This window comes from Antrostomus carolinensis, unplaced genomic scaffold, assembly GCF_000700745.2.
Source record: "Antrostomus carolinensis isolate BGI_N321 unplaced genomic scaffold, ASM70074v2 scaffold18076, whole genome shotgun sequence".
Lineage (NCBI taxonomy): Eukaryota > Metazoa > Chordata > Aves > Caprimulgiformes > Caprimulgidae > Antrostomus > Antrostomus carolinensis.
The window spans coordinates 21,183-45,587 of record NW_010322725.1 but is presented as its reverse complement, the minus strand read 5'-3'; the positions used below and the strand labels follow the sequence as shown (position 1 = coordinate 45,587).

The 24,405-nt window shown below is 41.2% G+C and overlaps 1 protein-coding gene across 1 annotated transcript in view; it reads right to left on the bottom strand.

Annotated features, from left to right (window-relative positions):
* Nucleotides 1–8,512: 8,512 nt before the first annotated feature.
* Nucleotides 8,513–24,405, bottom strand: part of LOC104526798 (protein Wnt-7a) — a 37,067-nt gene continuing 21,174 nt past the window's right edge. Inside the window, exon 3 of the mRNA XM_010170351.1 lies at nucleotides 8,513–9,115. Within this exon, the coding sequence (XP_010168653.1) occupies nucleotides 8,636–9,115 (480 nt within the window). The 3' untranslated portion in view covers nucleotides 8,513–8,635. The remainder of the gene's footprint in view (nucleotides 9,116–24,405) is intronic.

Below are 24,405 nucleotides of genomic sequence, written 5' to 3'. Positions count from 1 at the left end.
TCGAACATCTCAGAAAGGCTTTAATCCATTTATTTATTTTTTTTTAGCTTCTATTCTAACTCTCACAATTTGCACTTAGTTGGTACAACTCATTGACTCAAGTGAGTCACCTCACATCCCCCTTTTTTGGTGGCAGAAAACACGGTGTGGTTTAGCACTGTCCTATTAAACACTTTCCATTAGAATATTTGTTAATTTTTTAATATGCTTTCAGTGACGAAGCATCCCAGCAACTTGCCCTGCTTTATGGAGAGACCCTCAGATTGAGTCTCAGCTTGCCAGAGGCTGTTTGCTCCCCCTGCAGAACTGCCATCCACACATTTGGAGTTAAAAAGCCCACTCTCCGCTACATCCTTTGCCTCACATCTTTGTTAATCATTTAACTTAAGGAGACAAAACATGGGCCCAGGTTTCTGCAGTTTTCCTGGTGCATGACTCATACTTAATGTGGAGGCTATATTAATTACTGTGTGCTTAGCATTTAATGAGGCTGAGGAGAAGTCTCCTCATTTCAGCTATACACAACACACACTGAACTTACTACAGGCAGTGAATGTGTTTCCAAAGCACTACAATCTGGATATGTATTTTATAAAAAGAGGCAAATCAGACGTTGCTCGAGTTCCTTAGAAGAGGATGGCAAAAGCTGCGTGATCTGGGCCGTAGTCCTGACTGTCACAGACTTGCTTTGTGCCCACTGGCTGACCCTCTTGTGCTTTGTGGCTCCTGATTTCCTGTCTGTTTATGGGGATAATAGAGGCTGACTAAGGCCAGGCTCAGAGCTGAACACTTCTGTGACTTGACACCACAGCATTATAGAAGGCCAAAAGGAATTATCCTGATTTTATATATATATATATGAAAAAACTTTTTGGGTTTTTTTAGTCTGTTTTTTTTTTTGTGGTAAATTATGTACCTTCCATCCCTTCCCTGGTTCAGAGTGATTTCTTTATTTAATGGCTCTAAACTGAAAGAGGGGAGGTTTAGATTAGATATTAGGAAGAAATTCTTTGGTGTGAGGGTGGTCAGACACTGGCCCAGGTTGCCCAGAGAAGCTGTGGCTGCTCCTCCCTGGAAGTGTTGAAGGCCAGGCTGGATGAGGCTTTGAGCAACCTGGTCTAGTGGAAGGTGTCCCTGCTGCTGGCAGGGGGGTTGGGACTGGATGAGCTTTAAGGTTCCTTCCAATCCAAACCATTCTGTGATTCTGCGATTCTGTGATGTATCTTCCAGCCCTGCATGATGGCATTATGGTCTAATGCTACTACCTGTATTGTATCTTCTCTTTCATTAACATCTTTCTCAAGATGCCAGGTATTAAATGTTCTCTGTAGTTTCAAACAGTTCAGATCAAATTTAAATCATTTCAAAATAACCCACATGTGGACAGATGTGATGCCCATAGTGTATATTTCCATGGACCCACGTGCAAAAAAAAAAAGTTTCCAGGGAAGAAATTCAGCACGAGAAACAACTCACAAAACAGGTTTCTTGCTGATTCAATGGAATAGATGTTTGGATTTGGTTTGAGCCAAATGAAATTGCAGTATGAGCTGTGTAACAACTAGGCAGCCTGAGCTTGGGCTAAAACCTGTCCATTTAGCCAAGCCCTTTCTGTGTTCCCTGCTAGACTTGGTAGAGTGCCTTCTGTGCATTGAATTTTTCAGGGGTTTTCCTTCCTATGTGGTTTTTCTTCTGTTTTCCAAAGCATTTCTGGGCTGCACCCTATCTGTAAGAGGCCATTATTTTCTTTATCTGTCTCCTAGTTACACTAGTTCTCGTCTGATGAACTGCTTTTCTCTGACCACACTAAAAAGCAGTCTGTTGGAGTATGGTAGAAAATACTTTTCTGCAAGATACTGTTGCCATCATTTGGAGAATCTCTGTGCTCCACTGCTAAGAATGAGTCAAAGTATGTGATAGGAAAATGTAACCCTTGGAACAATACCAGAAACCCCTCTAATGGATTTTGATTTAATTTCTTTTGTAAATTCTATGGCACCAAAAATAAGTTTTGGGATTTTGTTGTCATTGAGGTGCTGAATGTTATGGCATTTATGGCATCTTACTGTGTAAATAGTAAAAGGATTTCTGGATAAAAGAAGAGATGGTATAAAGGATTCAGGGGAGAATCTGCCAAACCAATTTGTAAAATCTTAATAGTTAAAGCAATGTTTGCTGACACCGTGTGAGTGAAGCAAGCTCAGTAATGTTGAGATAGTAAGAAAAAATAGTGACTGGAAAAGGGTTGTCAACAGTCAGTGAATGTGATTGAACAGTGATATTCAGCACTAGCTATGGTACAGTTCATGTGAAGTCCCACTGAAACTGATGAGCTGCCGGATGAAGAACAAAACTCAGCACTGTCTCTTTACAGTGTTCCTGCGATTTCTGCTGCAAGTTCAGCCGATCAGAGAACACCTCTTCTGGTCACCTCTCTTTAACTTTGTTTTAAATAACCATCAGTGCAGCTTTCTCAATAATATTGAAAAGGTGAGTTCAAAGTATCAGGTGACTGGAGTAATTCTGTATTTCTTGCATTGGTCTGAGAAATTAAAGGAGAGAGGATGAACGTTTCTTCATGTTGAGTGTCCTCCTCCTCTATTGTATCAGCCTCACATACAGACCGAAAATCAAGACACACAAGCCACCAGTGACTGGGAATGGAGCAGAGAGTTTATAAGCACTCTATAGAGAGCTAAAACTCCAAGTGCTTGGAGTGAATAAAATAACAAGCACATCCACACTGCAGGCACGTTGGTGAGGATGGGAAAGTGAGGCTCTGCAGTATCAGAAAGTTGTGCATAATGTGTTGTTCCCAAGAAAAACTTCTGTGCATTCTGGTAAATTAGAGTTCCACAGGGTTTGCGCTGCTGGTCGTATCAGGCTTGTGATGTACTGCTGGTGAATTGTTTGTATCAGCAACCACACCACCAGCTGCAGAGCTGGTATGATATGTACACCGTCTGTTTATGGGGCATAGGGAAAGGATGCAAGCTAGCAAAGGAAGCCCCACCTGCAGTGCTGCGTCCAGTTTTGGAGCCCCCAACACAAGAGGGACATGGACCAGTTAGAACGAGTCCAGAAGAGGCCACGAGGATGATGCGAGGGCTGGAGCAGCTCTGCTGTGAGGACAGGCTGAGAGAGTTGGGGCTGTTCAGCCTGGAGAAGAGAAGGCTCCGGGGAGATCTTATAGCGGCTTCCCAGTACCTGAAGGAGCTCCAGGAAGGGTGGGGAGGGACTTTTCATAAGGGTAGTTAATGACAAAACAAGGGGAAATGGGTTTAAGCTGAAAGAGGGGAGGTTTAGACTAGATATTAGGAAGAAATTCTTTGCTGTGAGGGTGGTGAGACAGTGTCCCAGGTTGGCCAGAGAAGCTGTGGCTGCTCCTCCCTGGAAGTGTTCAAGGCCAGGTTGGATGAGGCTTTGAGCAACCTGGTCTAGTGGAAGGTGTCCCTGCTGCTGGCAGGGGGGGTGGAACTGGGTGCGGTTTAACTTCCCTCCCAACCCAAACCATTCTATGATTCTATGATAAGTGGTGCAATTTTTATATCATCCTCTTTACCTCATTTTTGGATTTTTTGTGTGCGCACAATCCTCAAAATATTTCTCTAAGGTAAAAACAATCTCATCTTCTCCCAGAGATATCAAACCTCTTTACAAAGCAGGCATCTTTCCTAACAGTGTGATTTCTCTGGAACCTACTTGCAACCAATTGCAAATTACATGATATGTGCTACTGATAAATCTATGAATACATAACAACAAAATGAAAAAAAATCAGTCATTTCATAAAATTCCAAATCATCAAAAGATGCCTTTAGGGATTTACAGCATCACCTCCGTTATCACAAATTTCTGATGCCCTTCTTCAAACACCTGGAGTCCTCTAGATCCAAGTACATCTCTTCATCATTTTTACTTAATCATTTGTTATTAATTGTTTGTTTCCAGAGGAAGGATTCCCTTAATTAGTGTTCAGGATTGAAATGCCCACCTTTGAGGAATTATTGGTATGATTTTAACCAGAAGCACATGAATTGGGTTAGCAAATTAGGTCACTCGCCATGGTGACAATTATCTGAGATAACAATGAATTAAGGGAGAATGTTTTGGAATCTAAGATGAGCTTCACCATCTGAAGTTCTGCTGTGTGATAAAATTCCTCTACTTGGTTCAATTTTGGATAGTTTTGGAACGTTCAAGGCTGACTTGGGCTGCACCCGTCAGCTGACAGCAACAGTGTCAGTCAGACTGTCTCGGCGTGTCAGTCACTGCGTCCGCAGTTCAGTCCTTCCACCAGCAGCCGAGTTGGAGAACTTCTTGTTCAATTGATGTCTTGGGGTTACCAGCTGGGGGCAGGGGGTGTGTTAGTTAGTACATTCATTTTGGATGTTCACGGTGCATATTTCCTGATAACAATAAATGTAAACATGTTGTCAGAAATCTTAATTTGGATACATGCCCCCTGACTGCAGCCTGTTATGTTTCTGTATTCAACAAATTGATTTTTAAGTGTGGTCAGTTAAAAACAGTTTTGTAATCCACAAGGCAGCTCATGGAGAGCTTTGTGCAATATGGTACATGCCCATTATTCTCCTTTTCTAAGTACCTATGTACCCTTACATTAACTTGACCGAATGAGCCACTTAAGAGTACATTTTAAGGATGTTTTCAGTTTAATTATCGCTGTTGAAAGACATATCTCCATTAGGTTTGTGCATACATGGCAAAGAAAACTTAATCATTGACTGATTCATATTTTATGTAGCTACTTCAAGTATTCAAGCTAATTGTATTCAGGTTAGTTGTCCTTTTGAAAAGGCTGAGAGGTAAAATCCTTAAAACTTGCTCAGGAATCCCGAGGCAGAACTGCTTCATTTCCATGAATCACAGTTCCCCTATCAAATAAGGAAGTGAGATTTCACAAATAATAGCTTCCCAACTTGCAATTATGCTTCTTCTCTCAGGCTTCCTACTCCTCTTACTCTTCCTGCTTCTTGAATGTATGTTTTCTTTAAAAGCCTGGGCTAGGTTATTAATGTGGACAGCAATCAAGCGCTTCCCTTGGCTGGTAGAGATGAAAAGATGTATTTTCTTTGGAGAGCTGTATTGTTCTGCAGTTGTGTGCATTTCACTCCCATTGTGTGGTTCTTCACCAAGTCAAAACAGAGCTCTTCTATCCCTGAGGACAAAGAACAAACTGTTGTCGGGGGAGGAATATCTACAAAATCATAAATCTTTCTCCCTCTCCTGTTTACTCTTCAAGCCATTCAAGCCCATTTAGAGAATGACCAATTAACTCCAGACTCATGGCAGATTCCGATGGGCCAGATTTCTCCTATCTGACACAGCCAAATTTCCAAATTCTTTCTAGTTGACTGCAGCATTTGGTTTTCCTTGCTCTTTAATTCATAGTTCCCAAACTGATAGTCCAGTTATCAAACAGAACAACATTTTCTCTACTTAATGCACAAACAATATTGAAAAATATAGGGAAAATGTGTACCAAATCCATTTCATCGCGCATCCAGTTCTTTATTATTGTGAGTAAAACTGTTTAAAGATATTTGTCCTTCAATAATTAATCTGCTAGCTGTACATTGCACATCACTGCATACTGAAATATACAGGAGGCAGGAGTTTTACAGATTATTTTCTATGGTAAAAACATGCTGCAAATGTAATAATTTGTAAAATAACTCTAATCAGTGAAGAAAACACACTTTTGACTATGATATGGTATCCGCTAAGTAAAATACCAATACGAACTGGGGAAGGGGCAGGGGGAGATTCCAAAATTAAGTGTTAGATCTGAATTATTTAACCATAATGGAATGTTGTCATTACTGTCCATACTGCATGTACTTCACTGCATTTTATGGCTTAGCAATTCTTGATGTGTAGAATTTAGAAGAACTAACAGCAGTGACTCAATTACCCCAAACCATTGCTTTTATATTGCTTTGCATTGACAAGTCATGAGTTTGAAAGTAAATTATGTTAATTGCTTTACTTTCACATCTCATGCTGGTGTCTGAATTGCATAAAAAATTCTATTTTGTGTTAAGTGGCAGGTCTGCAGAGAAACTGTATATTTAATCCTAATTATACATTGCTAGGATCAGGTACTGCACGGGCTTGTGTTCTTACATAAATAACGTATATACAAGAAGTGAGTTAAAAAAAAAATCCCCATACCAGGTTCAGACAAGTTCTAAAAGGTTAGGCTGTTACAGCGAAACTTTGCAACATCTTTTGTGATACTTCTGTTTACTTTCTGAGAAAACTTTCTATCATTTCACAGTCTTAGGTGGGAGCTTTGTCTCAGAAAGATCATCGGACACAAGATAGATGTGTATCATCTGCTCCTTGTGACGCCTGCTTTTATCGACAGGAGCCAGTGACAGGCTGGGTGCTGGGTGGCGGTTTGTGTCCTTTACTGATGCCCCTCGTAGCCTCATTGAAGGCGTGAGATCCTGTGGTCTGGAAGTAGGGAAGAATCTAGTCTGTCCCAGACAGAACATGCAACATCCTTGGTAGCGCTGGGCCTTGTTACCAATGAAAAACAACATAAAAATTGGACCTTTTTTGGTTTTTGTTTTTTTTTATCGGTCACAAATGAGTCAAGCAGGAGGAATGGGATAATTCTAAAAACAGATAAACATTGACCACTCAAATATCCAAAGAAATTAGCACCAATGAAAAGGAAATATCACAAAGGGGAACGCAAAATGGCTTAGCTGGGCTCTGAAAAACAAGTGAGCGGTCTTTAAATCTGCCTGGATGTTTTTCCAGATTTTTGAGCTCTCTGGCCTTTTGGGAGGAAAGAATAATGTAAATGCCAAAAAAAGAGCTGGACAAAAAGTAAGCTTTGTATCCTATCTATGAGAATCAGATGATGTGTGTCGTGCTAGTTTTTACAGTCATAGTCTACAGTCTTCCACTGATTAAAATGCAATTTGACAGTAACACAATGTGGAGGTTTAACTGACAGCACACACAGCACATTTGCTAGTCACAACGCCACAGTTTAATGACTGATGCATGTGGGAAGCTAATTCGAATATGTTTTTTTTTCTTGAATGGGATAAATGAGCATCCAGTTAATACCAATCATGAATTCAAGCCATGTGACAAAATTGATGCTACATACCCTGTTCTTGTTTTGCATATTCTGCAAATTGAGCTGCAGGAAAAGAGCCGGTTTGTACACACATCCGGAGAGAAAGTTCATTCTGCTTTCTGACACATCCACCAATTGCAGCTGAGTGTATCCAGCTTGCTGCTGTCGTGTCCACAAACTGTTTACCCTTTCTCTGTTAAATAGCCTAAGAATTACAAATTGTATGTCTTTTTTTTTGAGAAAAAGTACAGGTTGAACAAGCAGACGTAGTATAAATAAAATATTTATATAAAAATAGTCTCTTACAAAATATACTCTCTTATCCTATGGTTGATTTTTCCAAAAGATGGAAGTTTGTCTGGATTTTCTTATTTTTAGGCATATTCCAAACAGGATTTTATTAATGCTTCTTTGTTTAATTGAGAAAAAAAAATCCAAAAAACTGGTAAAGATTTGTAACCCCTACCACTTGACTTTTGTTCCAGACAACTAGGAGCAAACAGGAGGAAAAAAAAAAAAAAACAACACAAAACAACCCACAAAACCAAAAACCAAACCCAACAGTGTGTGTTTGTTTATGTACATATATATAAAGATGCCAGCTTTTGTACTTAAACATCTAGTACTGTAGAACATATCCTGCAAGTCCAACTAATAGAAATATCCTAGTTAAGAATAATATATACAGCTCCAGTTTTTCCTTACTGTTTCTACAAAATTATTCCACAAAGAAAGCCAGCTATCTACTTTAATTGCAGAATAGTTCCAAAAATGTTGGTAGAGTTCTTTTTAATTAAATAAATTAATATTAGTTTTATCTGAATAAATTGTTAAATATTGCTATTATTATGCCCAAGTGTCCCAAATCCCTGTGCTAAAATCTGCAGCACACACACACACACAGAGAACAGACAGATAAAGCAGTGTCTACAGAAAACTTCATCAGTTCTACTCGCTGTAGCAAATGGTACAAAGTGGAAAGATGGGCAAGACCAGCAGAAGCTTTTCACAAGTGTAGAAGCCTAAATCTGTGTCATCTACACACTCACATGGGCAATTCATGGTGGGCAACTGTCCATCCTACCCCATGCAAAGCCCTTTTGTGAGGATTTCTCCCCATCCCTCTCTGCTCCTCACACACTGAAGTGTTTGACCATCTTTTTTCCAAACCAAGAGTTAGTTGCCATGCTCGGAGTTTTTTCTCCGACTGGTGTCTCTTCACAAGGCAGTCAAATGCGTCTTGCTTTAGAGGTGCCAAGATGATCTTTTTCTCTCTGTTTTGTGTGTCAGGTGGCTCGGGGTGGGGTTTGTTTGGTTTTGTTTCTTGGCTGACTTTCCTAAGAGTCTGAAATGTGTATCCACAGAAGCAGTGAAACATAAGAAAGAGGGGGCTCCACTCATCAGCGTTTCTTCTGGGAGAGCAGGTCTTTCCTACAGTCTCATGTAGGTATGTTGAGTGCATGTGCAAATGTATTCATGGCCAGGGACGTGTCCTCCTGCCCAGCCACATACTCACTTACAGGTATAGACCTCTGTTCTTTCACTGCACGTGTTGCATTTAACATAGCAGCACCAATGAAATTTGCAGTTGCACTGCCAGACTCGTGAGTACTGGTGTGTATTGTAACCTCGACCACAGCACATCAGGTCGCAGCCGTTGGACTGCTGGGCTGTCTTGTTGCACATCCTTCCCTGCGTTCCCACGCTGCCAGTGACAGGGTCTTCTTCACAATAATTGGGAGATTTTTCTATGTACACTAAATCTGTATCCATGGGTTTGCGATAGGAAAGTGGCTTCTTGATTTTGAGGAAGGTTGGACGCTTGTTACGACTTGCTCTCACTGGTTCGACTTGAACGGCTTCGTTGTATTTGTCCTTAAGGATGTAGCCCAGCTCCCGGAATTTAGGCAGGGTTGTCCAGCATGTTTTAGTGGTACAGGATCCTGAGACCCCATGACACTTGCACTCTAACTTCATATTTTCTTCCAGAATCTGTATTTGGAAGAACAAAGAATGATGCGTTAATACAAGCTAGAATCTCTTCAAAAACCAGGGTTATTTGATGCATTTGAATGACTGTCACGGATGGGTCTGCTCTCCAGCATGAGTTGCTACCAGACGTAAGCCACGTTCCCACCAAAGCTGTGGGTTTTGCTTGCCTGGTGATGCTGTGGTCCTAGGTAGCAAATGTTCACCTGTCTCAACTGAGTTCTGCCTTCGTAAAGAACTGTCAGTCATGGGAAGGACTCACGCTGGAGAAGTTGGTGGAGGACTGTCTCCCGTGAGAGGGACCCCACGCTGGTGTGGGGGAAGGAGTCCTCCCCCTGAGGAGGGAGCGGCAGAAACAATGTGTGATGAACTGACCCCAACCCCTATTCCCCGTCCCCCTGTGCCCCTGCAGGGGGAGGAGGTGGAAAATCAGGAAAGGAATTAAGCCCGGGAAGCAGGGAGGGGTGGGGGAGGCGTTTCAAGATTTGGTTTTATTTCTCATTATCCTCTGATTTTGATTGGTAATAAATTTGCTTTTCCCCCAAGTCGAGTCTGTTTTGCCCGTGCCAGTAACTGGTCAGTGATCTCTCTCCATCCTTATCTCCACCCACAAGCCTTTCGTTATGTTTTTCTCCCCCTGCCCAGTTGAGGAGGGGGAGTGACAGAGTGGGCTTTGGTGGGCATCTGGCCTCTAGCCAGGGTCAACCCACCACACCTGCAAAGCTGATTCCGCATTTGCACTTGGAGTTAAGCGGGGAAGATGACTTCAAATAATTTCACAGCCCACGGACCAAAGGTATAATGGGACCCTCCTTAACCACAGCATTTCTTCACTTTCACTTGCCATGTGACTGTACAGTGCTTCAGATTGGTCAGTTGTTGCAATTTTTGGCATGTGTCAGTGAAATTAGGAACGGGCAGAAAATCACACCTTTACATGAAATGCCACATACAGAATGCTTTGGAAGTTCAACAGTAAGTACTAGAACTTGACTTTTGTAAACAACGCTTCAAAAATAAACTACATTTCAGTTCTTGCACCTGAAAATGACATAAGCTGGTGCAAGATGTGAACATGCAGATAAACTTTATCAATGCTTGTTCTCTTGTTGGTCTCACATTAATCAACAGTGTGGAGCAGATGACCGTTTATTCATATAGGCATCGTCTCTTTCAAATGTTGCGAGTTAATGCTCCAGTTTGGAAATCTGAGTATTATTTTGATACACCACAGTCTGAAGTTGTTCACACTTTCTGGAGGGTTTAAGTGTTTTGCCTCCTCTCATGTTGATAATGGAGCATACAAAATACTGCAGCTACTCTGCAAGAAAAGTGGGTCCCTCTTAGAGCAAAGTAAGAGTGAAGATTAGGAATTGGTTTCATGTTTTGTCATCAATTCCTGTTAAAATTTTTCTGTCTCCTTAATACTGTAAAAGCATCTCAAACACCCAGCGTCCTGGCTTGCTCCACCTAGTCTCACGCCCTCTTTTTTGTGGGGGTCTCTCATGCTTATGCCCCAGTTGTCACTACTTTCCTTTTGAAGACAACAAGCTTCATCTTCCTTTCAACCTTCACAACCCTTGAAGCTTTATCCTTGTATCTTCTCCTTTCTGCTGTTTGTTTACCAACCCAGTCTTTGCCAAAAAAACCCGGGGACCACCTTAGTCCCTGGTGTCTGTCCTGAGCCCTGTAACTGACCTCACTTAGCAGCTACGTTGGGTTCATGCTAGAAAACATACCTAATTCCAGCAGCTAATTCCCCACTGGTTTTTGCTTGAAGGAGAACAGAATAATTGTGATGATTAAATTCCGCCTAACCTGGCAGATACCAGCAGTGGGAAGCCCAGCCAGAGGGATTATCTGGGTTCAGGGAGTGGCCATGTAAATTTTCCCCTGAGAAACTCCAGCAGCTGCAAACCTGGGCAGCCTGGAAGGCTGGAGGGAGGTCAGTGATATGGAAATTTGAATTAACCCTTTGCTATAACCCCCCTGCCTCAGTTTTGGATGTTTGGAAAACTTACCACGCAGACACCATCACCAGCTGCTGCTGCAAACGGCAGCCTGCACTGGAGGAGCCAAGTCCAGCTCGAAGGCTAGACATGTGTGTTGGGACTTCACATCTAAAATCTCACCATAAACTAGAGGTGGCAAGGAGGAAGAGCACATCTGAAGGTGGGCAGCCAGCAGATCACGAGTAGCTCACTAACACTGGTGGACGTAGCTCCGTCCTGTTCTTGGTGGCTTTAAAACAAGTCGTTTAAAGGCTGCAGGTAACAGCTTATTATTCTCAAACCTCTTGGTCTTGAGGCTGTTCCCGTGTCACCTCGGTGCAGCAGCCGCTATTGCCTAACCTGATGATAGGCTGTAGCTGCTGCTTTACTCACTGTTCTTCCTCTGCCCCTTTTCAATGAAGACAGGGATTTTAAAGGCATTAAAATAGCTTTATTTTTATTTTAGCCTATGAGTGAAGTGTCAGCATGTGTGGTCTGAAGACAGGATTAAAATCCCTAGAAAGTAGAGGTTCAACATTTTGACAGATGTGAACTTAGCATATAGTAGGTGCTACTGGTGTTTTGTGCTCCTGTTTTTAGATTTTCACGCAAACTCTCTAATGACTGCCCTAAAACTCAGATGTGAGAAACTCTTCTGTTCAGATCTACATCTTAACTTGCAGTTCTGCTCAAGCTTTGGCTTATGCTTTGCACTATCTTGTTATCTTGAGTTTCTCTCTCAGCCACTGCATACTTCTTTTATTGCTCACTCATTCATAAGGTAGAACACTTAGAAGATAGATGAGGAGACGGAAAAGGAGTTAGAGCACAGAAACCGGAAAAATAACATAAATTCTTTTAGCCTCATTTGTACCTTTTTAAAAGCTCTCTTTTTAAATTTGAAGCTAGCCAGGGATGCATTTCTCGGCCCCAATTCAATCGCTGCTCTAGTTCAAGCAGCCGGCCTTACATCCTGGTACGATGTTCAAACTTGCAACAAAATATTTCTAACTCGCCTTCCATCAGGATCCGCCAAATTGACCTGAAACATTTATACAAAATACATCATGGCTTAGTGTCATCTCTCCATGCAGGGCTTTTTTCCTGAAGGGTAGTTAAACACCCTAAATTGCCTTTTGGTTTCTTTCATTAACATCCCATTTACAGCCAGCAACCTCGGAGAATGAGCAGTTCCACTGGAAAGAGCTGAGCAAGCGGCTGGAGCAGTTCAGCAACCGGGCAGCCTCGTGTCACGTGCTGGGTCTCCTGCTCGGGGTGACACGATGCCAACCAGAACGAGCTCCTGGTTTTCTGGTCTCAGCTAAGGCTGGGCATGAGCGGTTAGGATAAAAAGGTCTGGTTATGTCTGAACATGAGAAGTTTGAGCAATACTAGTTCAGCCCAAGTACTTGGGGTCCTTCTTACACGACCAAAAATGCTTGGAGGGAGACAGGAGGTGGCAGAGGGATGAGAGAGTTTTGCCTTTTAACGCTGTGCCACATTTATTGTTCTCTTTATTTTTGGAGATAACCCTTCCTAAGATTTACTGGCTGACCCTCCCTTTTCCCTCCCCACTTCTGGGGATGCGTTTCCAATACACTGTGCTAAAACTGCTCCAACAATCTGCCTAATTTGTGTCCCCTGTACTCTGCCATTGAACTTTCCCTTCCAGTTCTGTTTTTTCTAACCCAGGCTCTCTACCTTTCGCCCACAAATCCTTTTGTTGGTTCTGTTCTCGTGTATATATCCTCCTCGCTGGGGCTGCCTTTCAATGCGGTGTTCTGCAAATTCAGCCAGAGATGAATTGACTCTCTAGCCTTTAGAAAACAGGCTGCATGTAACTTGAACTGTCTGTCCTCAGCAAAAGCAAAAGCCTGCAATGGTGATTTGATAGTTTTATTGTACTGTGATACCAGGTGCTTGGACTATTTGTTTTGCATTAAAATATGTAGATGGGGGTATTTTAATACCGTTACATTATTCTAGTAGCCTCTGATAAATCAGTGCCTTTATAAATTCAAGACCAGAATTGAAAAGAGGAGGAAGAAAATAAAATAGGGGATTCTTGGGTAGGGATAGGAGTCCCTGGTCTTTCCCTTGGTTTCCAGGAGCCAAAAAAAGTGCTCAACCCCTTAAAAACTTGGTCTATGTTAAAAACAGGCAGTTCTTCACCTTTCAAGATCAGGATTAGTTTCTGTGAAGGTATGAGCCCCCAGATCACACTTTTTACATTAGATTAAAACTTTATATATGTTACAGACTGACTTCTCCTAAAATGTAAGAGCCTGAAGGGCACAAAATTTAAATCCTAGATCCTCTGTTCCTTACCAAATGACTATATCCAGCTCTGTCAGCCATGGAAAGTAAATCTGTATGCACCAGTGAATGCTCTGAACTGGATTAAATGCAGACAAAGAGCTGGAGTTCTTTTAGCTTTGTCCACTTTTTCTTTGAGCTCCTACAGTAAACTGTCAGTACTTGTTTTTCTCTCTCTCCCCCTTGCCATTAGCCTCTGGGAAATAGTTTGTGTGAAGAGAACTTGCGCTGGCTCTCTCTGTTGATGTTATCTGCAGATATAGTACCTTTGGGCACTGCCATAAGGAACTTAACATGTTTTTTCTTTGCCTTTAGTTTTGCAGAGAATGCATTGGGTGTGTCACGTGAGGGTGGCAAGCTGTAGCTCTGGAGAACCCTGCAGCCCAGGAGCTGCATGGGCTGGTACCAGCACTGTGGTCCTGCAGTAGGCAGGGCGCCTGGTAGTGCTTCCCTGACTGGAGGCTGCCTAATGGTCCTGGTTTCCAGTGAAACCAGCGGAAAGTGCTGGCTGGTGTGACTTGGCACTGGTGCTGCAGGTGCTCGGGTCTGGGCAAACAAGAGAGGTTGTTACGTGTCTGAAAGGAGGGTGGAGAGAGGTGGGGGTCGGTCTCTTCTCCCCGGTAACAAGTGATAGAACGAGAGGAAATGGCCTCAGGTTGCACCAGGGGAGGTTCAGATTGGATCTGAGGAAAAACTTCTTCACCCAAAAGGCAGTCAGGCATTGGAACAGGCTGCCCAGGGAGGTGGTGGAGTCACCTTCCCTGGTGGGATTGAACAGACGGGCAGACAAGGTGCTGAGGGACGTGGGTTAGAGGTGGAATTGGCAGTGTTGGGTTTATGGTTGGACTCAGTGACCTTAAAGGTCTTTTCCAACCACTGTGATTCTGTGATTCTGTGGCTGGCGTGCTCAGAAACACTGGTCCTCCTTGTGCAGTGGGTTTTCTTAGCTTAGTGTCTCTGTTAGCCGAGTTAGTCACTGCTCTGTACTTCCCTGGGTTTCCAGCATCTAAAATCAGGTGACTTTCCAAAGGCATCTGCCAGGGCAGTCTGGGACCTCACATGCCCACTCCCACAGGGTCAGGTACTGCACAGCCCTGGGTTTGCTCACCAGAATGCTACAGCACTCGATGCCAAAGCTGTCCTGAAGGATGAACAGCATGAATACAGTGACCACTGCACCTCCAATGCCTTCTCCTTCACCAACAGGATTTCCCATAGAAACTAAATCCTGCCTCACTGTCAATACACTGCCAGTGCCATCGGGCCTGAGGCCAGGGACCCCTTACTGCACCTTCAGAAATAACTCCAACTCCAGTCTACGTGTGCAGCAGACGTCATTGTGAGACAAGAGATACGGATTCCTATCCCACCAAGGCTGTAATCTCTCCTAATTTTGTCTGACATCAGATCACCTGGGTCAGGAAATACCTGTATCCCACAAGTGCCTGCACACGTACCTTTATGATAGGTCGAAGAAACCACAACTGTTGGCAAAACAAGAGGGAATTTTTCACTCCGGAGGAGAACGTAGCAGGGCTTGGAGAGTGGTCACAACAGTTCTGTGGGCTGGAGGGACCAATGGACGGATGCAAACCTGCCCCTTTCAGCTTGTGGCAGATGAGGGTTTGTGATTTATATGACTTCCAGAGGCAATTGTAGCTATAAGATAAAGCTTCTCAAACTTCAGGAATGATGCTAGAGATATACGGTTTTTGCTTTTGAAGAGGGATTCCTTGAGTAAAAATACTGTTTTAAGCTAATATAATAAAACTATGTAATATTTAGTTGTTCAACAAATTAACTTACTTAAGAACCAAATTATTTAGTGCAACTGGCAGTGAGGTGTACAGTGAGCCTAGGCATTGAAATGGGCAGTGGATGTATATGCAAGATTAATTTGACAAGCAGTAAAAGGACTGTGACTAATTAAAAGGACTAGGAAATTACTCTGCCACTTGTTTTATTCAACTGTGACAGTAATCTCAAAAAGATGCTACTGTTTGAGTCACTTGTAGGACTGTCTTAACACCAGAGCTCTGAAACTTGAGGAAAGTAGGAATAATACGTGGTGCTTTTTAATTGGAAACCAAAAATGAACATAAGAGAGCATAAAAGAAAAAACACCGCTGTTAAACACAAACCCTCTGAAATCTTTAAGAACCGTGAGAAACAGCCTAATAAAAAAGTACCCAAATGCAAGTTTAAAGTTAGCAAAGGCACATTTAAATGGATAATATTATTTTCCATCAGTGTATGTTTACTAAATATATTAATAGAGCTGTTGTAAAATGTGTCCTGTAGAAACATAACATGTTTTGCATTGATATCCTGTGGCAGACTAAGTGTGGATGAGTTTGGAACTGATTGGGTCCCATATTCAGACTGACACTTTCCAGACAGTCTTTCATATTTCAGTTGAACATATTATGAAGAGCTTATTAAGCATAGCCAAAAGAGTTGTTTTCTCATGTTTTTGATTAGTAAATCTGTGCAAAAGAATAATATCTGAAGTCAGTATCAAAGAAATTCAATACACTGAGCACTGAGCCCTGACTATCCCAGGAATACTCCTACCCCTGGCAGGTTGAACCATTTTTCTCATTACAAGAATTTTTTTGTTTCAAATAAAAAATGGCTGGGAAATCACCACAGCATGTGACCTACATCAATCAAATCACCATTGCACTTCCCTTGGAATAGCTGTCTAGAGAAAATCAGTCTACATGCTGCTCTGAGGACTAATTATGAAGACAGCCGAGAGAATGCTGATAAATGCTAGAAACATCACAGATGGGTGGTATTTCCCAATACCACCATCTACCTCCAATAATGGATATCCTGTTTTAAAGAGCAGAAACACTTTCTTCCAGCTTCTAGTTTATGATACCTTTAAAAATGAAGACTTCAGATATTTTACGCTCTCATAAGTTTAACCTTTTGTGTTCTATTTCTGACTTTTCTCTATGCCAACACAAAGCAGGTTCCTTACATTTCTTATACATGCTTTATAGTGTTTCATAATTATTTTTATACTTTCTGCCCTGGAATATTAGTTGCCTTTTACTTCAGCTTTATAAAAACAGTTGATCATATGCAGCAATTATTTTCTAAATGCAGCTTCTATTTCTACAATATATCAAATCAGTAAAAAAAGAAAAATTAGTCTTCCAGTATGGTTACAGTATTGGTGCGTCACTGTCAGCACATGCACACTGAATGAGATGTTCTTGTCTTTCCCTGGGTAAGCTGTATTGTTTAAATTAGAGAAGACCCAGTACCCATCAGTCAATGACTAGCACTGCACAGAACAGCAAACGAACACCGAAGTCTGACAGCAAGGCCAGTAAAAGCCGAGAGGAATGCAGCAAAAAATATTTTCTCCACATATTTTTCTTATACTTCTGATAACCTTCATGACTTGCTATGTACTAAATCAATTTATCACCACTTCTGGGACCAAAAAACAAAAGAGCAGTAGAAAATAAATGTCACAGGATGCTTTCATAATTGTTATTTTTGAAGAATAGTCGGACTTAGGATAAAAAGGATGTTGCTGTTTTTTAAAAAAGAGATTTAATGAGACAGATTCTCACACAACGTAATAATACTCCTCTCAAATTAAATCATAAGGCATGGCCCTTGCCTTTTTTCAAACTGTAGGAACTGCTATGTTAAATAAAACAAGGTGTCATAGTGCTTCAGCTTTCTGTCCTTCTAGGAGAACACCTTCTATCCAGCCACAGCTGCTCCTAGGATAAACTCCTGCCAAAACCCTCTCAGTTTTGCAAATGTAGCTGTGAGGGTGGATTCCACGTATGTGGCTCAGAGTCTGTATCTAGCTTGCTCATTCCTCGATATTTTTCTCTGACAGCTTTGCAAATTTAATCATGGCCCGTGAAAGTCAAATAAGGTTCTTAAGTTTTTATTTATCTTCATCAAGATACTGCTTGCAGAGATAGTGGGCATGATGTGGCAACACCTGATGTTAATAGCTCAGCAAAATCTGATACGGATTTGAGAGGAATTATACAGGCAGAAATCCACACTGCCACGTCAGACAGTCCCTCCTTGGAGCAGGGCTCATGCCAGGTATTCTCTTCTCCCTCACCCCCTCCCTTTTCCATCAGATCTGATAACAGCTGCAAGCTAGACTGTGGGATTCCTTGCCTTTTTACATCTCTCATGAGCACATTCCATTTTTCCCCAGACAGAAAGTACCTGCACCCTCGTCTCTCTCTCTCTGGTCATCAAAATGTAAATCGAAACCACTAATTCACGAGCTGGAACTGTGAGCTTCAGGTTGAGTTTCGCATACTCTTCAAGGGATGTGGCTGGTGACAGAGTTTTCTGTCTAACACCAAATACAAACCCTTCTTACCCACCCTTCCTTCTGTGGGCAGGAAGTCCTGTTTTAAAAGTTTTTCTCAACTCTGAATTACCAAATTAATGCTTAGGTAGGTTTTCTATCAGGAAATGGACTGGACGTAGTATGTTCCTACTGTACACTGGCAAACAGGCTGGGAGATGGGGGGTTCCTGGCGTGGGACTTTTTGTTTTCTGAGTTGCTCATGACAAAAGCTCAGCGCTTGAAAGTTGGCTTGACAGTTTATTGAGGAGTCACTGCTGGGATGGCTTCTTGGTACATCTGTCTGCAAGACTGGTCTGACATGCATTTTGGTTTTGTGGATTTTTCTGTTGAAAAGGGAGGCAAATTTTTGAACTGAAAAAATGGAAATCATTTGAAAACATAACTGTCAATGTGTTTGATAAACTACTTGTTTTTAAAAAATAACTCTTGGGAGACCCGTTATCACCTAGATTAGACTGGATCAATGCAGTGCCAAGTAAGTGTCATCATGTAGGATGTTTAAAGATCAGTCATAAAAAGGAACTTGGAAAAAAAATCGTTCTGAAAAAACTCTGGTTTCTTTTAATGTGTTTTCACCCACTGTTATTGGAATATAGCTGAACTGTCTTAAAGACATTCAACATGTTATTTTATATTCTATATTAATTTAAGTGACAGTGTGATTTCCTAGCCACTTACTGAAATAGGATTGTGAGTTTAAGGGAAAATTTATCCAGGATCTTTATTCGCTTCTGTCCAGGCAAAACTGACACTGTGGATATGCTGGATTTTAGCTGGTGAAATGCTGAATAGTCTTATTGTCTGGCCTACCTGGGCACTTTGTACAATGAAGCTGAAATAGACTGGAAAGGGGGATGGTGTTATGGAATTACGGACACAGTTGTTGGTTAAATTATCTGGTTTATCTTCTTATCACTATGTAAGTTTTCTACAGTATGTATCTTCCTTTCTGAAAAGATACTGGCTAGGATGTTCATGCCAGAAGGGAATAAAAGATGATGATCAAGGAGTTTGGAAAATGAAGAAACAACATGGTGTTCACTGACATGAAGACAATTTACAAAGAAAATGAGACAGCAGTTTTTCTGGATTTGGACATGTTATCAACATAACATTTCTTCTTAGATCATATCTACCTTCCTTACGTTCTGGTTGCAAATGAAAAATCACCCCAAAGCACTGGTACAAGTCTCTCTAAAATAGTGATCTGTGTGCTATTTTACCTTGTATTAAAAAGATGACAACTGCCCATTGTTAAAAACACCATTTTCCCTAATCCCTACTTCAGCCTAGGAGCTCAGTCCTGCAGTCAATGTATGGATCAAAGTAATGAAGTCAATGAAATCTTAACTGAGTGATGTCTGCCAACCTGGACCTCTTCAAAGTCAATATAATTCTTCTAGCATCCTATGTCCAGTGTGTCTGTTTTTAGCTTTCATCTTGGGACAGTGATCTTCATCCATACTCTGGGCTTCTAAATGTCAATGCATCAATCTGTCATTAGAATGTAGGATGGAGCGGTTGTTTGTTTTTTTAAAAAAAAGAAAGAAACTAATTGTGCTTATAGTTTATATTTTAGCATGCTATTTCTGAAGAAATTGGAAGTACTCCCAGGTAAAATGAACTAAAACTTATTTATCCTCCTCAGTTTGGGAACACAATGAGTCTTGGGGGGTTATTCAGTCTTGGGGGTTATTCAATCAGGGATGTCATTTCTGCCTGTCACTTTGGGCTACGTCATGGAGCCTGAGTCATTCTTCATGTAAAAAAAAAAGGTAGAGAAAACAGGAAATGACACAACTGAAATTCATCCTTGTCACAGCTAACGTACACAGAGAGAGGAATGGTGCAGGGTTGACTCATTCCCACTAAACTTCATCTTCCGTGTAACTCTCCCCACTGCTAGTGAAGCACTCAAATGAAGTGGTGCTGGCAATTGTGTAATAAAGAACTGGGAGCAACCAGGTAGAGCATTTTGACAAATGTTTAAGCTGTCAAGAGAAAAGTTTCCAAAGAGTGATAGAAACCAAAAGAACGGTCTTACTTGTTCCAGACAACTCATCAGAAAACACCTCTTGTGCTAAACTAATAAAGCCAGGTACTGGCAGGAGTACTAGTTGCAAAATAATATCACTTCATATTGCTTCCAAACATTTTTAACCAATAGCCACACACAGTTAATTATAGGTTCGTTTAGTTGCATACCAAACTATGAGAGTTAACCCTTAGGTACTCGGCAAATAATACTATGTCAGGCATATATCTCATGCTGGAAAGCTGATAAAAATTTTAGTTCTCCAAGCCAGCAGTTTGCGTAAGCAAAGGTTGTTTTTCCTTTCTATCCAGCTTTTCAGGTGATTTTAGAGTACTTCTACATTAATTTTTCAGTACCGCCTTTATAAAATCACTTAAAATCTGAGCTTAACTTCTCCATTAACTCCTTGGGTCTAGGAAGAAGCACCAGGTGTCATCATGTTTGATTCACAGAGAGACATCTTTACCCTTCAATCCTAACACCTAAAAACTTTTCACAGCTTGGTAAATGGCACTGGAGGTGTACCCATTGCCCGCTCTGCCTACTTACCGCTTATTCAGCAGGAAAAAGTGCCTGACCTATCTCAAACTCATGTCCATTCCCTTCAACCTCACTATTTTGCAGAGATAACACGACCTAGACTGTGGCAGAGGCTTCAAGCCCATTGCCCAGGATGGCTGGACACCAGGTGGGATGTCACCATGCTGGCACATCAAGCGACAGCTGCTCAGGAAAGTGATAGCTATTGTTGTCATTTGAAGAGAAATTTCCCATTACTCCTCCAGCTCATCAGCATGCAATTATTTCAGTTATCATAAGGCAGAAACTTGATCACAATAACACGTTGTGTTTTGTGAACGTATTTCTACACACTTTGTGTCTACAATATTCACACTATCATAAAGTAACATGATTTTGGTGTTAATTCTAATATTCTTGTAAGAATAGTTATTCACAAAGATTACTTTGAAATTAAGTTTGACACATAAGACTTTTCCCCCTCCAGTTGCAGTTGGGACAATAGATCCACACTTCCATGTTTTCAAACAGCTTCCACTTATCAGAGATAAGATCCTACCAGCAGAGCCTATCTCTCTAGCCTAGCAGCTGCCAAGATCAGCATGCCCGTATCCAGGCCAAGAATTTTAACAAGGATCTTCTGGCCTGTTGTCAATGAAAATTTCCTCCTATATAGAAGAAAGTGGAATTTCCTAATTTTATGCATAATACCTAGTGCAGTCTAAGCAAACCTCTTTGGCTTTCTGTCCTGCTTACCTGGCTTAGTAGATTTTCTCCTTTTCATTCTAACAGGTATTTTAAGTAATATTAAGCTTTTTGTCTTACAGGTGAGCATTCACATATTACCAGAAATTTGCCTTTAAGGTACATCAATTCCCATCAGTCAGCTCACCCTCCAGACCAGACAGAGCTGTTGCTCTTTGTTAATACTTCTACCTGTTTACTACTTATAGATGAGTTAAGTAGTACCATCAACAATACCATTAATAGTCCCTCTTTATAAGCCATATATAAATGAGTCTTGATATCAAGGCTGATGCTTTCAACAAAGGGCTAACCAATTGCTCTAGATCTTTAGTTTAAAGATCTTATTTACTTACATGCTAACTGTGCCATCTCAATAGTTAATTGTTTAGTTGTGAAGGTCATAGGATGCCTGTAATAATAAATTCTAAGCACCAGTTTCACCAGTACATAAACCCATTAGTGAAAGAAACCATGCACGTCTGTAGCACACATTTTATGTGTTAATCAGATATTAATTTTATAAATCTCTTTTTAAGAGGAATCTTAATATAAAGTATAATTGTGTTAAATAGAATTACAAAAAAATCTTAACGCTGAGGTACTCCTTAGCATAGTTATTTAAATCTATAATGTTCTGGAAAATATTTTAAGACTTTGATTACACCTTTTAGCCTAAATTTGCTCTAACTGCAAGGCAGACTTCTCAAGTTGATTTCCTGAGAAAACAAAGTGCTCACTTGGTGTCTGTCTCCCTTCTGCCTCCTATCTTCTTATGTCCCATTGGTAACAGATGCAACTTTTTAGGAATTTCAACCAAATATGACAAAGGGTAGACATTTTGAAGAAACGTCTGTGAAATAAAAGACCACAGATCCTAGAAATACTCCAGGCAGCAGCGTGAATGGTAGTGGTGTTAGATCAGACAAATAGTTTGCCATCACCTGTAAGACATGCTTTTGCAGAAGAGCATCTCCACTGTTTACATTTCCTGGAGCTTTTCTTTTTTAACCAAGGTCTTAATCCAAGCCTTTTGGCCACATATTCTTGACTCCTTATTGAACTTATTTACTTACGTGCTAACTGTGCCATTTCAATAGTTAATTGTTTTATGACAGCAGGATTGGTGTACCCAAAGATAACAGTATGTGCTATGACTCAAAATCTCATGTGGGACTAGTCCTGTAAGAGAATACATGGTTGTACTCATAATTGTGTATGGCCTTATGTTTAGTAGAAGATCTAATAAGCTTAAGGCAAGGCTAGTTTCCTTAGAGTAGGCCACCAGCTGACACTACCAAGAGAACCTATTGCTAGAGCTCTAGCAACAGATGTTGGCTTAGACCTGACTTAGAGTCTGTGAATACTGACACTTTCCTCCTATTTGTTCCTGGGGACCAAATGTGGTTCAGCTCACTTTTACGTACCAGAAGGCTCAGGGTCATTTCAGTGAACCAAAGTGTCCAAAGAAGAGCAACAAGTCTTATGAGTACAGTGGCAGAGGGAACTGGGGTTGGTGAGCCTGGAGAAAAGGAGGCTGAGGGGAGACCTTCTGGCTCTGTCCAACTCCCTGAAAGGAGGGTGGAGAGAGGTGGGGGTCAGTCTCTTCTCCCAAGTAACAAGCGACAGGACAAGAGGAAATGGCCTCAAGTTGCACCAGGGGAGGTTTAGGTTGGATATCAGGAAAAATTTCTTCACCAAAAGGGTTGTCAAGCACTGGAACAGGCTGCCCCAGGAAGTGGTTGAGTCCCCATCCCTGGAGGTATTTAAAAGACGTGTAGATGTGGCACTTAGGGACATGGTTTAGTGGTGGGCTTGGCAGTGCTGGCTTAACGATTGGACTTGATGATCTTAAAGGTCTTTTCCAACCAAAACGATTCTATGATTCTATAACCAGTTCTAATGCAAATTAATACTAGTGCCTTTTGGCACTAATTGGGCATGCAGAGCCAGGCATCCTCTCTGCAATTACCTGAAACTCTTATCCTTTAATAGATCCATTCTACATTCTTCCAGTACCAAAACAGGTCTTGTTCGTGTCCTTGGACTAAAAGGTTGTTCTTAATTTAATTGATTTTTTAATTGTTTACTTCAAAATACCTGGAAATTCTTTCCATTAAAGCAAAAGTCTGTTCCATTTGTACAGCAAATGCTAGCAATTACTGCTGTTGGAGAGTGCTCAGGGCTTCATGACTTCAGAGTTTTCTGCCACCAAGTGTCTAATAAAACTTTTGAACCAAACCTTGGTTTAACTTTCGTCTTTACCAAAACCTCTGTTACGTATTGTTCCAAATGTCTCTACTTAGCCCAGGTAACTGAGTGGATGATACTGACTCATCACTGCAAGGCTCTTGGAAATGTTCCTGGAGATACTTTCAGCTCAGACTTTAGAGGTTTGGGTTGTAACTGCAGAAGATTCCAGTTTCTGTCCCTGTTGACACAGCATGGTAGCAGAGATTCAACCACACAAACTTAGAGTTACCCAACAAATGAGCATACTTTGTCAGAGATTTAATGGATGAGACTGCACAGTGCAAGATCTCCAGCATAATTCAGTGTAAACTTTTATGTGCAGTATAAACACTGCCTGTTTGTGTATTAAAATTGTTCTCAGTGTATAGCCTGGCCTAACCATTGGTTTCCTGCTAACTTGACCAATACTTATGTTCTGTTGGTTTTTGTTAGAATTGCTAAAATATGGAGACAGAAGTGTCTAGCTTTATGCAAGGAAATCAGTCTTAGGTTTGGAAACCTAAATGTGAAGTGTGACAAATGTCACCTGGGGAATACAGAAGAAGCAGAACTGTACTTATCAGCTATTCCTGAAAATTTTGCAAGAACTTAGGCCTAAATTTAGGTATGAAGCTCAAAAAAATTTGATTCTGATTTAATTTCTCAATAAAACATCAAAAAGCACAGGTTAATAGAAGTAATACAAGGCAAAACAGCCATGCTCATAGGTCAGAGTTAGGCCTAACAGGCACTGGGTTTTCTCTTTCTTACAATTGTTACTACATGATCAGTGTAAGTTTTGCAGGACCCAAAAAGAGCATGGATTTGCTTTGAAGTGATTACGCTTTGTGATAGCTGCATTTGTTTCAAATCAGTAACGTTTGTTTAAAAATAAGGGCTTTAGTTCAGCAGCATGAGAGACACTGATGACCCTTCCGAGGGTCATAGAATCATCGAATCCCTCAAAGGTGCTGAGAACATTGGGAGAACTGAATAATCTGTACAGCCACTATTTTCATCTAGATGATGTTCCCCTCTGTGAACTGAATGACAAGTGTATGCCCTGGGGGAAACGTTCCTAACTCTC